The sequence below is a fragment of the Clytia hemisphaerica genome, unplaced genomic scaffold (assembly GCF_902728285.1).
Source record: "Clytia hemisphaerica strain Z4C2 unplaced genomic scaffold, Clytia hemisphaerica genome assembly, whole genome shotgun sequence".
Lineage (NCBI taxonomy): Eukaryota > Metazoa > Cnidaria > Hydrozoa > Leptothecata > Clytiidae > Clytia > Clytia hemisphaerica.
In genome coordinates this window covers 1,831,860-1,846,622 of record NW_027103855.1, presented here as the reverse complement: position 1 = coordinate 1,846,622, position 14,763 = coordinate 1,831,860, and the positions used below count along the sequence as shown (strand labels likewise).

At 34.6% G+C, this 14,763-nt stretch overlaps 1 protein-coding gene across 1 annotated transcript in view; it reads right to left on the bottom strand.

Annotated features, from left to right (window-relative positions):
* Nucleotides 1-14,763, bottom strand: part of LOC136808143 (coronin-7-like) — a 31,594-nt gene that overhangs the window by 9,673 nt on the left and 7,158 nt on the right. Inside the window, exons 13-27 of the mRNA XM_067064685.1 lie at nucleotides 14,627-14,678; nucleotides 14,257-14,402; nucleotides 13,919-14,017; nucleotides 13,388-13,667; nucleotides 12,898-13,142; nucleotides 11,871-11,979; nucleotides 11,345-11,431; nucleotides 10,738-10,880; nucleotides 10,245-10,349; nucleotides 9,431-9,519; nucleotides 9,073-9,205; nucleotides 4,468-4,557; nucleotides 4,130-4,246; nucleotides 3,591-3,726; nucleotides 3,250-3,340 (exon numbers count right to left, since the gene is read on the bottom strand). Coding sequence (XP_066920786.1) covers nucleotides 3,250-3,340; nucleotides 3,591-3,726; nucleotides 4,130-4,246; nucleotides 4,468-4,557; nucleotides 9,073-9,205; nucleotides 9,431-9,519; nucleotides 10,245-10,349; nucleotides 10,738-10,880; nucleotides 11,345-11,431; nucleotides 11,871-11,979; nucleotides 12,898-13,142; nucleotides 13,388-13,667; nucleotides 13,919-14,017; nucleotides 14,257-14,402; nucleotides 14,627-14,678 — 1,922 coding nt within the window. The remainder of the gene's footprint in view (nucleotides 1-3,249; nucleotides 3,341-3,590; nucleotides 3,727-4,129; nucleotides 4,247-4,467; nucleotides 4,558-9,072; nucleotides 9,206-9,430; nucleotides 9,520-10,244; nucleotides 10,350-10,737; nucleotides 10,881-11,344; nucleotides 11,432-11,870; nucleotides 11,980-12,897; nucleotides 13,143-13,387; nucleotides 13,668-13,918; nucleotides 14,018-14,256; nucleotides 14,403-14,626; nucleotides 14,679-14,763) is intronic.

Sequence of the window (14,763 nt, the reverse complement as noted above, 5' to 3'; positions counted from 1 at the left end):
CGTACACATTTTGTGTACAAGAAAATTTTTTAGGAAATTTTGGCCTAGCGTGCACGCTCGCGCGATAGATGGAAACGGGCCTTTAATTCAAATCGACGTTTAAGTGCGCCTAAACTGATAAACGCACTTAGGCGCAATTTTTTACATAAGTGAGTTCTAGGCTTAAGACTAAGACTATCAATAGTCGAAACTTTCAACACGAGATTGTTCAAAAACTACACGCCCTTTATAAGAACCAATTAATTCTTAATTTTATCTGGTTTCCAGACTCAGAGTTCTTGAAAGGTTCACATAATGCTTAACTTGGTCACTTAATGTTGCTTGTTTGTTTCAAAAGACTAGGGTTGTTCTTAATTTGTTCTCCGGGGGGGGGGGGGGGCAGGGTTTACCAACTGACGGTATGTGCGGCGAAAAAATGGCTTTTAGAATCGCACCCTTCATACCCTTACAGTGCATTTTTTCAAATTTTAAACTCTTTTAGAACAAAAAAATCAAGATTTTCGAGCCAAAATTTGCAATTTTTCCTAGATTTGCTGAAATTTCTCCCCCCCCCGGGTTTGTTCTTCGGTTTTTAACCAAATCGAGTCTCGTGTTGTTCTACTAAAAAGCCATTTATTCGAGATTCGACACACGATAAGAAACACGAAAACGAAAAGTCTGATAAAAAGTGAATCATACAGAGACTGTTTTCAAAAACACATAACCTGAGAGAAATCAGACCAGGAAAAGTTTCCATTTCCAATCTATAAGAATGTAACAGGAACATGCCAGGAAAATTTAACTCAAGACATCTGCCAAATATCACTGTGTAGAGAAAGAAAAGAAAACTATTCCAAACAGAAGTTTAGAAAATTAGAACTGGATGTTATTACCGAATCATCACACACGTACACATAAATAATTCTTAGACTAAGAATCAATCCCATGAGTTTCTCATAATTTCTAAATGTAGGTAATGAGTGAGAGTGAAAACCTTTTCTAAAAGGAATTTGACCAACAAACACTGGCTTACGACACAGGTACAAAACTAGTAGATAACTGGCCTAATATCATACAGTATGACTGTTTCTCAAGAGTAGTGCGTCTTCGTTTATAGGACTTAAATATTAACCAGCCTAACTGAAGAATTTTACACAATAAACAACCCCAGACTTTTTTCAGATATGATGTAGCCAAGGATTGTTGAAATAATTTTTACCTTATTTATGTAAAAATTATGAAACTCCTAGTAGGAGAATGAATGGCTAAAAAATGAAATCAAACGAACCGCTATTTAATCTGATTAGTCTTACTGGAAAAGAATATCCAATAGGATTTGAATTCTAACGGTTCTCCAATCACAAATTTTGAATAGCTTTAAAATAAGCTTTAATTCAAAGAACATAAAACATAAAACATAAAATCTGAACCACTCAAGCTTAACAGGTTTGGTTCGACCATTTTTCTGTTTGAACAGTAGAAAATCCTCATATCTTAAAAAAAGTTTGACACCAAAGTGAGATGGACTAGCGAATTCCTTAGCATTACAAAATTGACCAGAAAAAAAAGGACCATGTATCAAGAAGTGAACGACAAACAGCATAAAAGCAGCACGCAGTTCAAATCAATCCGTGAAAAATTACACGTTGGCAATACATAAAATGTCTTTCCACTCCATTCCTAGACATGTCTATGATAAAATGTTCGTGTAGAATCGACATACTAGTTTTGGTAGGATTAATCAATAAACAGGTCACGCTGGGTAGAAATCAAAAAAAAAACTGATTTTCTTTTGTCAAGTGACGGATAATAGAAAATAGATCTTTGATTTATCTTACGCATTAGATACCAGAATAAGTTTTTTTAAGAAAGGGTAATAGGTAATATATGCGTGGAATCTTTCCCACATCATACTTAATTGACTCTAATCAATCTTTTCATTTGAAAAACATAACAGGCTTATAATGCAAGATACCTTCAGACGTAGAATCAACACTTAAAAAATTCTATTGATCAAGAGTTGTTTACACTTAAGCACAGCACATCATATATGCAATGAATTGGTTTGCACAGAGACTTTTTTATTACAGAGAATGACGTTACTTTACTATAGGAAGGATAACTGAAAACTATGTCGTAACCAAAGAAACATGATGGGCTTAGTAATAGTCAATTTCCGAGTTGATTCTGACTACTCCACGTATGACACGTATTCACTCTAATCTAAAGGCCATGGTTCAGTAATATAATCTCGAGTGAATACTAAATGAGCTTTTGAGCGGGGTGATTATCCAAAGCAAAGGAATCGCAAGGAAACGAAAGTATAAATTTTAAAGCAAAAGCAAAGCAGTTCTAAGTATTTTTAGATAAACTAAAAGTTCATTTTTAAGTGTTGAAGCAAAAGCAAATTCTGAATAGCCATTCAAGACCATTTGATGTGGAAACTCCTTGTAAATTACTTAGATCAGAATTCGGCCTTGGTATGCTCAGTGCAGTTTTGACAATTTTCAGATGAGTTAATCGAGAGGCAATTAATTCAGGATTGGTTACCATATCTACTTGCTAGGTTATTTGCTTCTTAGCTTAGGATTAAAAACTCGAAAATACCATACAAATCCGATGAATGGAAGAATAATATTTTGATCGATGATATTTTAAGTCAGATGGATCATCAGATCAGATTGATAGCTATCGTCGACTCGATTAACTCTTAAGACCATCCGATAATATCTCATTGATCAACCCAATCTTTTGGATTAGAAATAACTATCCATCAATTTGAGCCTTAATATCTTAGTAGCAATACCGTACCGTTTAAAAGTATAAAACCATTTTTAAATGGTCCCGGGTAGAGAAAACTTGTCCCAAGACACCAAAGTGGTCTAAATATCAAATGTTCAAAAACATTTTAGAAAGATAATACTAATGAATACAAAATCGGCTCATGGTTTTAAAGGTTTTGTTTTTAAATAAGAGTGGTATCGTTTGCTTACTCATCAATTTTTAATTCACAAGCTTTTTCACATTGGGTTGACACGTATGTGGAGCAAGATTGGTCAGAAAAAGGAAAAGAAAAACATAATGTAACAAAAGGTAGACACTGTTCTGATATGAAATATGTGTCTGATATGAAACGGGAACACTTATGTAAAAATAAAACTTTTTAATATAACACATAGGTCATTTTGGAAAAGCTTAGACACAAACTGTCAAAGATTGACCAAGAAAAGTTGTTTTAAATATTAAAGAATGACCAAAGTAAAATTGTACCTCTGCTTTCTTTTCTTCGTCACTCTTGGCTGACAGAATCTGTTGACTAGAATACTTGGCTGCTTTGGGTGCTTCTTTTGTGCCTCACTTACTAAATCATGATAAAATAACAATGGAGTGTGATGAAATGCAAGAATGAAATGTTCCCATTAGCAGAATAGAAACCATAGGTTTTAATCACTCTGTTGGTAACATTATTCATTCTCGCTTTTTAGATTCGTCTCTACGTACAATCTCTCAACCTGAAGATGATTTCTGTTAATCAAAAGAAAGTTTTCAAAATGAACCGAATTTAAAATAGAATGAATGGATCACTGACGAATCACAAAAGATCATCTTACATTTTTTCATCCCTTTAGGTTGGAGTGAGATTTTCGTTGGTTGTGTTGTATTCCCATCTAACCATTGTTCGCCAGTCATTGCTGGTTCCCAGGTCACTTGTGCATCAGGGAACAAATCATCTTGAAAGAACTCAGGCTAAACATTTTTTCGTAGAAATTAGAGTATTTGTACAAGTTCAGCTGAAGCAAAATAGGACATGCTTGACTTCGTTGTATTTTGAAAAGCTTTTTTCACGCACTTTCTTTCCAGCTGTTTTTCGAGTTACACAGTAAACTCTTTCTAATTCGGACTTCTATCATTATATACAATTCTAACAAATCACCAGTTCCCATCACGGGAGACCCATGTAATACTCTTTAGTTAGCGAGAGGTTAACTGTAATTCTACAATCAAATAAAAAAAGCTGGAAAAATCTTTCCAGAAATAATTGGGAACTAATTTCAGATGAACAGTACTGAACATGCCTAACAGTTACAGTGCCAAACTGGAACTGGACTCTGTATAATGAATAACAGGGAGAATTTTTGGCAAATCAAACCTTAACTCTCGGTATAGTGACGGACACCAATTCAATGTTAGTTTTCTTCAAACAAACAATCCTTGCTATTTCAATGTTTTTTATGCCGAGCAGGTTCTTCTGATACAAAGAAATCCCCTATAATAAATATACATTATAAAAGTATCGAAAAACAACCTGGTCGATGAAGCAAAAAATCTTTAAAATGCATCTACAAAAAAGTAGTCAGGAAAATGAACTGAAATCTCTCTTGGCAAATTGATTCCAAACCCAGCCCAAAACAAAAGAACGCTTCATTTAGGAAAGTTAAAAGCATTGAGTTTAGAGACCAATAAAAACGTAAAGAGCTTTATACTTACCTGCAGAAGACCTGAAGCTTTGATGATCGATAGATGATGTATTTTAGGTTCGACTTCACTGATCTCGAATGAATGAATTGTACGGTCTCCCTGCAGAGAAGATTTCAGAAATATATTTCAAAATTATACATTAAGGGGACTAATTTTCGCGGGAACTAATTTCTAATTTTCGGTAAAACCGCGAAAATTAGAACCCGCGAATTACAAACTTGGCCTTTTTTCATCACAAAAATTGAAAATAGGGCAAATCCAAATTAATTCCCGCGAAATGCTTTTTTTTCTTTCTTCTGAACCACGCGCTTAATGGTATGGGCCTTTTTAGAATGTAAGTCTCTGATCCTGAAAAGGAGTTCATTCGTAAAAGCAGCCGACAAAGCTATCAGCCGAGACAAATACTCTGAAATTTTAAAAGCACACTTAGTTCTTATTAGGAAATATCAATATCAATATTTTCAAGCTGATTGTCACCATGTCAAAGAATCGAATTTGAAATTCCACAAGCCAATAGATCTTATCGCAGTTTTTGATTTTTCTAAAAAAGCGATGCATATGTGGGATTGTTTCGGGGGTATTACAAAAGAAATCTCTTAGGAATTCCTCGAGGGAATTCTATTGTAATAACCCCGAAACAATCCAACAATGCATCGCTTTTTTAGAAAATCTTCCCCAGTTCAAGTGGAATGTAAAGAATATAAAAAGTCACTATAGATTGAGAGACAAATCGGGGAGGGTCAAAGCTGGTCAAAGGCCAAATCAATGGTTACACATATTCAAAATATAAAACGTCCCCGTCTACTATAGCATGTAGGATTTACATTTAGCGGCAGTCTTGTTTATAAGGCAAATTAGCAGCTTCTAATAATTAGAGAGAAAAAGGTAGGGTTAAAGGCTCTGAAAGTCAAAAATGTTATTCATTTGGTATTTTAATGTTTTAAGTGAAAGGTTGAAGGACCATAATAGACCAGATGGGTTTCTTTTGGCGTTATACATTTGGGTAAAAGATGAATATTGTCAAAAAAACTGTCTTCTTGGGAAGACATTCCTAGTGCTACTGGATAAAGATTTTCACTGTTTGAAAAATTAGAAAAAGAGGCTTCGTTCACGTTGAAAACTACACTTTAAATAGTGAAGAAAAGTAGGCGATGTTAGCTTCGAAGTTAAGAATCAGGTGACGATTGCCAGACGTTGACGTTGGCCTGTTGGGTATATCATCTTTAAATTTAATATTACAAAACATTTCAAGGTCTGGCGAAGTGACTTTCCTATTTTCACTGCATTTTTATAAGAACAATTTTAGGACAATACGGAGCCTCTAAGTCCAGATATCGGAGATGTTAAATTGAAGAAAGTAAACTACAAAAGTTTACGAATTATTTTCTTATTGTATCTTTTTCTCGTTTAACCTTAGGTTCAAACAATATTCTTGCATTACAGCAGCAAAATATATTAGTGACTTTAGTATAAAAGAAATAAATGAAAGAGTTCAAACCAGCGTTCAAAGTCAAGAAGAAATTAAATCGTCTACTTTTCACACAATGTAAAATCCGCCCAAAACATGGCGGTAACGTGCAGCCAATGAAAACGATTGTTGTTAAAAAACACAGAGTGTATATTCTCTTAACTTGGTGTATTCGTCGATTATCTCTCCAAGAGTTAGCACGGTTTTGACTGTTCATTTTAATGGAGATAGAACCATACACGTATACGCATATTAAGGAGGTAATAACACTGGCGGAGATAAAACAATATTCTAAAGCAGTCATTGTTGTTCTCGATTCTACTTCCGACAAATGTTCTTGACAAAGCGTCACACCTGTAACCAGAACGGGTACACAAAACCATAATATAATATGCATGCAACGCACAACTGACCGTTTCTTTAGTAAAAGTTTATGTCTTAACGGATTAGATACTGTTAAAAATCTGTCAAAAGCAATCAAGCAGATGTGAGCGGTGGAAAGGAACACAGAGATGTTATATCCACACATAAGATACTTTAAGAGTTCACCATTTCTTCTGTCCCTCTGGAAGGAGAACCAAGTCGAAATGAATGAAAATACACAAGTTAGTATATCTGCCATGGATAAACTTAACAGGTACGTTTGGAATAAGGTTCTCTTCCGTTTGGATATCAGATGTGTGATTTGTAAGGAGTTGCATAGGAAACCGAAGATGGATAAAGCAAACTCCAATCGTTGACTGTTCAAAAAAGCGTTCTTCATGATTGTTATCGTATCGAGTTTTGAAACGAGTTTATCATCGAGCGGTCCTCTTTCCTACAATATACACCAACCAAAAAAACAAGCTTTCAAAATAAACGAGCAAAGCTCAATCTGGATAAAGATCGTAAGGAGTTTAAGTGTTATGTTGACTTCTTGTGTGGAGCATTAGCAATCAGAGCACTCCTTGCCTCAGTGATAACACAAGTCAATTAATCTTACAGGAAAGTATATCCGAGTATAATAAACATAAGCAAAGTAATTTGGGTACCCACACATACAAACAACAACAAAGGAACAAAAGACTTCAAAAGTACTTGGAGATTTCACAATCACGAGCACAGAGTAAAAGGTCAACGCAAGACTACTTTCTTCGATGCGTTGCGGTAACGATAATTAGTTGAGTGATTATAAAAAGTTCAAGGTAACGATGCGTCTTTTGGCAATTACTTTGAACGAAAGTTCAAGTAAATCGTGTTGAAATACAGCGAAGTCTCGCTAACTCGAACTTCTATTATTGGTATATTTTTATTATTTGAAGTAATGCTAAGTTCTCATATAGGGTAAAACCGTCCTAAAATATTTTTTATAATTCGAATCCCTCTGTAATTCGAACAAATTGTACTTCCCCCGTTCGAGTTTCAACTAGCGAGATTTAACTTACGTATAGTTAAAACCAAGTTGAGTAAAACGAAAATGAGTCCGACCTCATCAAATAATGGGGTGAGACTCGTAAGAAGTTAAATTATTTTGTAATTCACTGTATCGATATGTGCAAACCACAAAATTATATACCTCAACTGGTACTACCAAACATCTAATCTTTAAACGAATCAGATCTTGTAAAAGAAATGTAATACCAGAAAACATTACATGGATGTATACCCGAAAATACTTTTAGAGAGCCAATTCTTGTCTCATTGGGATTTTCATATAAACCCCAAGTCTCAAATTTACGATTCGGGACCTTCCTCAGCGGCGGAGCATTGCATTCCATTCGACGTCACTTTTCTATTTTCGTACAAAACTCCCATAGTGCACATCCCCCAAGAAGGGGGGGGGGATTCCAAGAATTTTGGAAAAAAATAGCTATTTTTAGAGAGAGAAAGCGAAATAATAAATTTCTCTTTTCTTTTTGACTCAGACTACTCTAACAGAAAACTTTCACGAAGACCAAATTTCATAACAGTGATTGAAAATAATCTACTATATATATGTAAGCCTCCCTTCTCAAACTATCCCCCCTTCCTTGCTATCCCCCCTTTTTCATGAAAATTTCTAGTGGGGGATCAGAAATTTTCTTCATTTTTTCGAAAGGTGTCATCCCCAGTTAAGAAAGGGGGGGGGGGGTCCGAACTATGACTCCTTTGAAAGGGCTTTTTAGTGACGTGATATCCTCACTACAATTTCGGATGCAAGCCTGCCAGAGAAATTATCCTATTCAAAACTATTAAATAATAAAAACGTCGCCACGCGATGGTCAGGGTCTGGATATATATTATAGCGATCATTAACATATTTTGCTACAAGGGTTGATTTAACCATCGGGAATATAATTTCACTATTACCAAGTATTGGTATACAAAAATCGCAGGGAGTAAAGGGAGTTTTTACCGTCTTTATTTGCAATAAGACAACTGTCTAGGCGATAACCCGAAATCAAAAAAGATTTATCCTTCACAAAATATTGACTTTACTTCTAGAACCAGCCTTATGTTGATTGTATCCAGAATATTACTACGATATGAAAGACCTGATTTCTTGACTAATAAAGTAATCAACCCTTGTTTAGTTTAGACTCTGACGTAATGAGATAAGTGGGGTGAAAATCTATGTCATGTACGTGTTGCTTTGGATTCAGTATGAAGCAATCAACATTCCAAAAAGCCTTCCAAGTTCTTTTTCACGATGTCAAAATAAATAATTATGATGATCTCATTAGCGGAAAGTAATTAATCATCTTAGACAGATGTACTTTAGGTAATTAGACAGGGACAGGATATAACGGGAATATAAGTTGGCAAACTTTGACTTTCGATTTATAGTATATTTTTGGAAACGTATTCTACTTTGGCATGCAGTACAGAAAGTACAATATTTTTAAACCTTTCAAAAACTAATGAAAAATAGAGCCAAGAAGTTCTTGGCAGTTATCAACTGATACGATTCCTTATAATTTTATTCTACATGGAAATTAGCTACTTGCAGGGTATATACGGAACTTGCTTTCAATCCGTAGATAGGTTCGAGTTAATAGAGACGAGCTAAAGATAAAAGTCAAACAAGCTTAATGCTTTGAGCAGTCAGGGAGTTTACTGTACGCCGGTCGGATAATAGTGAGGTTTTGGTGAGAGGAGAGCGAATGTTTAGGAGTTTTTATACATACCTTTCCAGTCGCAAACAACACTGAGGAAGATTCATCATAATAAAGTGAAAGAACTGAGGGAGACTCGTCTACTTCGATTTCACCTAATTGTTCCATAGTGTGACTGTCGTATAGATGTAAGAACCGATTTGACCTGCATAGAAATGCAGTAAATTTCATTTCCATTTTATGATAAAATCTATTTCAGAAAATCCATTGGGAATTTTTGAACAATGAAACCTGGTAGCTATAGAAGTGCTAACTAGAACAATTCATGCTTAAATAATTTACCCAATGGTTGGATTAGTACGTCATAGATCGAGTGGATCAGGACAAAGAATTGGTCACGTCTAAATAAGAAGACCATCACTATACTTACCCAGTAGATGTAGAAATAGCAAGCCAGTTGTTGTTTGGTCCACACCAACAAATTCTTCCACCACGAAGCACGTCTGGTCCTTCCCCTTCCTAAAAAATAAACCTTTAAGATTGGTACTCATGTACCTTATCGGGGAAAACTTCGTCGGGGAAAATTTTCGTCGGGGAAAAATATTCATCACTTGCTGGTAGTTGGTAAACGCATTAAAGCTGGGGAAAATTTTCGTCGGGGAAAAATATTCGTCACTTGGCCAAAATTTCGTCACTTTTCCCCGACGAAGTTTTCCCCGATAAGGTATTTAAAAAAGTGACGTTTAACAATAGACGCACGCGTTTAAGATTAAACACACGCGACTACTATTAAACGCCATTTTTTTAAATACGTGATTACCAAGCTTTAGTCACTCCCCCCCCCCTCGTCACCATTTTAGTGTTAACTCAAAAAGACCCAAATATAACATTATACCTATTATACGCTTAACCAAGCACTACGAAAGCCTGGATATAAATCACCTTACTGTATATGAAAGGTTTAGAATTATTATAAATCACCTCATAAAAATGCAAAAAATGGTTTTTCAATACTTAAAGTAAAATCAACCACAGCCATAACAAGAACAAACACAACAAATACAAAAAATACAATCAAAACAAGAACCCATTGATAATGCTTTTTCATGGTTTTCAAAAAGATTTCAAAGCTTTCAGGGTCTCGTTTGCAGAAAATTTCTATAATTCACGGTTTCCAAGGTTGGAGAGTTCATTTTCAAGGTCCTGTAGACACCTTGAGTGAACGACTATACATTTCTAATTACCCTTAAAACTTCAACATCGTCAACCGGATTGTAAACTCGAATCTTCTTATCTTTACAAAATGTCGCCATGTACTTTCCATCAGGATGCCACGCTAAACATAAAATCTAAAGAGAAAACAGTTATATAAAATTTATAAAGATGAGAACAAGAAGGCACATTTCCCCCTTTCATAGCAATAACACCTAAAAGCTAGACTGGAGTCGTTTATAATGCGTGTAATACAGTAGTATAGGTGTTATATACGATTATTGTTACGAGATTTAGTTTGTATAAAATTGTTCCCTCCATTACTTTTTGCTTTATTTCTACTATGTTTGAATTAGTCGTCTAGATTGCTAGACTACCAATGGCATACTTACATACTTACCTCGAATACTCAAAACAACTCATAGGCTGATAATTAATGATACCAAACGCAAAATCGATAATCTAAAAAAATTTTAAGAGCTTCAGAGACTCGAAAGAAAAATATGAAGTGAAAGGAAAATAGACCTGATTGGTATGTCCTTCTAGTGCTCCAATCTCTGAGAAATCACTGAGGTCCCATACACGAACTGTGTTATCCATTGAAGCAGAAACTAAAATGTTTGATGCTGTCGGATGGTAGCGAACGATTGTCACTCTTTGTTTATGTCCTTGAAAGAAATTGAGAACGATTCTTTACAATGGAAAGAATTGCAAAGAAATCAAGATGTGGTGAAGAGCAAGAAAATTAGAAGTGGGACCAGTTTAGTTGAAAATCATCTATGATGACCACTACTGTATAAGGGATTGATACACAAAAAGTTTAAATTCAACAAAGCGCCTAAGGATTGCAACGACTTGAGCTTATCTGTTACATTGAAAATGATATAGTATCTGGCTGATTCAAGACAATAGAGGAAGTACTTCGGAAACATGCGAAGGAGTGCAACACTCGTTAAAAAACAATGAAATTACAATTATAAATCTCTTCATTTGATAAGTTCGACAGGGTCTAAAACCGCCTATGAAGTCTATAGAGTATCTCTATAACGTGAACAAATTTGTGTCCCGCGTGAGCAATCGATTTATAGAAAGCTGTAATTTAGACAAGAAATAAAACATTATTTTCACATACCAACTAACGTTTGTGTTGGCTCAGTTAGTGTTTCTGATAAGCCGTTTTTTGGAATTCTCCACAGCCGGATTTTCCAATCATCACAACCTAAATAAAATAACGTATAGAGAACACGACTTTTTTTTAAAGAAAAAATAATTATAAGAATGGAATTCTTCCAAGAAAACCGCTACTAATGAACCTGACTTTTTTTCTTATTTGGTGAGGGTAATAGAGAATGAAGAATTACCGAAACTGTAAGACAAATCCTACAAGGAAAGTTTCGGCGGGATTTTTCTATCAAATGAAGAGACCAAGGAATCGACCAGATATGGAAAACTGCTGATGCGTAACTGCTGATGTCAAAGTAAATTAGGCAATGGCCCGGATCACTTTTTAAAACATTAATGCATTTTATGCAAAATATTCTAACGAGACTTGAAAATCAATGGCAGAAAAAAGCTCTATATTTGAACTAGCTATCCAAAACTATTATCTCAAGTTGAGATTTTATAATCTTCCCTTGAATGAAGTTTTTTTTACCCACCGACAGCGATATTTTGGTTATCGAAAGGATCCATAGCAAAATCAGCAATACCACATCCGTTTTGAATAACCGGATAATCGGACTCAGGCAGACGACCAGGTTTCGAAAGCTACGAAACAAGAATATAGATCTTATAAAATATTTGTTTCTTAACTCGAAAATGTATAGCAAATACCTTTAAAGAAAGAAATTTTGGCAGAAAGAAAAATTGGCGGATTTGGCTGGTTTAGCTAAAATCCGCCAAATTAAGTTCCCGCCAAAATTTATTTTTTGCGCCATCCGCCAAATTTAATTTATTTCACGCATTCCCAAAATTCGTGCTATTTCAGGCCTTAAAAACGGTTTTTGGTCATTCAATAACGATATTTGGCCAAAAATATCCTTTAACCACCAAATTTAAACTTTTGCAGCCACCCGCCAAATTAAATTCCCTCACAAAAAACTTTTTCGGCCATCCCTCAAATTAAATTCCCGCCAAATTTCTTCCTTTAAGGTGATACAATAAAGAAAGAAAGGAATCCGGCCCTTCTTCTCGCTAGTCAGCTTTATAACGATGACCTGTAATTAATAATGTGTAAGGGAGGGTCGGTGCACACCAAGACTTCATGTATCTTGTCTTTTAAGGGTGGATGATTAATTAAACAATTTGGAAAGATTTAAAATTCTGACCCGAAAAAATTAAGGACGTTATAAAAAGTGGTTTCTAGGATCTATCTAATTGAACAACTAACGAGCCCCCACCCCCAGCGGTTTTTGTGATGGCGTGATTGGTGTTTTTTCAAGTTCGTGATTTCGTGATTTAAGATTTTAAAGTGCGGGATCGGAGGAACCAATGTGGTCAACGCCATCGTGATAGAAAGAAAATTTAACTCGTGTAATAATGTGATTTGGAATTTTTTTGCGTGATTGCGAGACTTGAAAGGTGAGGGGGGGGGCTCACTAACCGTCTCTGCTGTAGAAATAAAAACTATTGATGGGTGTATTTCGAAGATGATTTAAAAAAAATCTATATCATTTTCAGCAATACCTGTACAACATTTAACCTTCCACCAACACCACTTATAGGATAAACCAAATAATCATTGCTCCCTTGAAAAGCATCACTTTCAGAAGGTAAATTCTCTGCTAATTTTGTAATGTTCTCGATATTGTTGTCTTTATGCATCAGTTTGCCGAGAAGATGTTTATATTTTGATTGATAAGCTGCTTTGAAGCCACCGGTACTAGGTTTTGGCTTCTCAATGACCTCTGTTTTTTCTTCAACAGTCTTTTCTATGAGCAAAATCAATCATGTTTAAAAACATGCCTTACAAACTAATTTAGAAGACATGTGGCCCTAAAAACGGGATAAAAAGGAAGCAAATTCCAGTAAAATTCAACAAACTAAATTCTTCCTAAACGTTATACTTAAATCAATTTATAATTTGGTAGATTGAGAATGTATAAATTAAAGGTGATTCTGATAAAAGTGAAGATAATATTATATGAAGAATTGATTGAGAAACATAATTATTTACCTTTCGTCTTTGCTTTCTTTAAACCTTTCAGCCCTTTGAACTTCTTCTTAGGTGCATCTTTTGTCGTTTCTGATGGTGCTTCGCTAGGTTGTTGAGCAATCTCTTTTGTTTCAGTTTCTTCAATATTTGCTGGTGATGGCTTTGGTGAAGCTTCTACTTGTGGTGCTTGTGTTGTGCTTTTGACCTGGCCGTCTGTTCTGACTGACAATTTTCTGGTCTTCAATCCACTTGATATTACTTTTTGTGACGAACTTTGTGGGTTCAAACTCATTGTAATTCCCTGAAAAAAAAACACAAGTAAAATTTGTTAGGATGGGTATTTTCTTGAATCGGCAACGAGTGTACACGAAAAGCAGTAATGATCAATATGATTAGATTAATTCGAATAATGAAGTTCTAAAGTAGATAGATCTTCTGAAAACTTCTTGTAGACCTTGCTTATCATTTATCAAGTCTAATTAGAAATATTGATTCTTGATTATTAGAGAAGCTAAACACAGATTACATCATTTTCATGCTGAAAATGTTTACCTCTTTGCTCTGTCCGCCGAACCATTCTACTGCATCCATCGATGCTCGACCAGAATAAACAGTATCTGGAAACAGGTCTGCGTGGAAATCTCGATATGACTGGAAAATAAAAATAAATCCATTTTTTTTCAAAAAATGTATAAGAATGGTTCAAAATTTACTAAACTAACTTAAAATGTGCCAATATAAAACTTATAGAGACCTGAAAAGTTCTGTATAAATAAAACAAATATCATAAAAACATTGGTCTCTTTTTATGTTTCATTTTTATTTTTTTAGTACTTTCAACGCTTCTTTTCCTTGAGAGGTCAGATCTCTGATCTTCACCATATACTAACCTTTCTGGGTACAATATAAGGGATTGGTGTTATTGTGTTCTTAGAAAGTTGGTAAACTTTATTGACTTCTCCTTGCATGACATTGAGACTCCTCTTTGGTGCCAAACCCATTCCAAATGTTTGTTGTTGAAGAGATGCAGTTGAGACTTAAAAAACAATTAAAAATAATAGTAAATAAAAGTTAAATAGTGAAACCAGGTCCATTCTTAATTTTGAACCTTCATTTTTGAATTTACATTATTAAGTTAAATTTTCTTTCCCACGAGGTAACTTTTTATTTGTATCTTTTCTCAAAGGTAATTTATTAATTTATGCGATTTTAAGAACATTTTAAATATTGGAAAAAAAGAATCTAATCATGCAAACTTACAAAATTGTAACTTTGCATTGTCAAATTCGTACAATTGTATGTTTTGGTCACCCTGAAAAATGATGGGAAGGTATAACTTACGATTAACTTAAAATCAAACATAAGACAACATCATAATAATTGTATTAGCCTTGAGT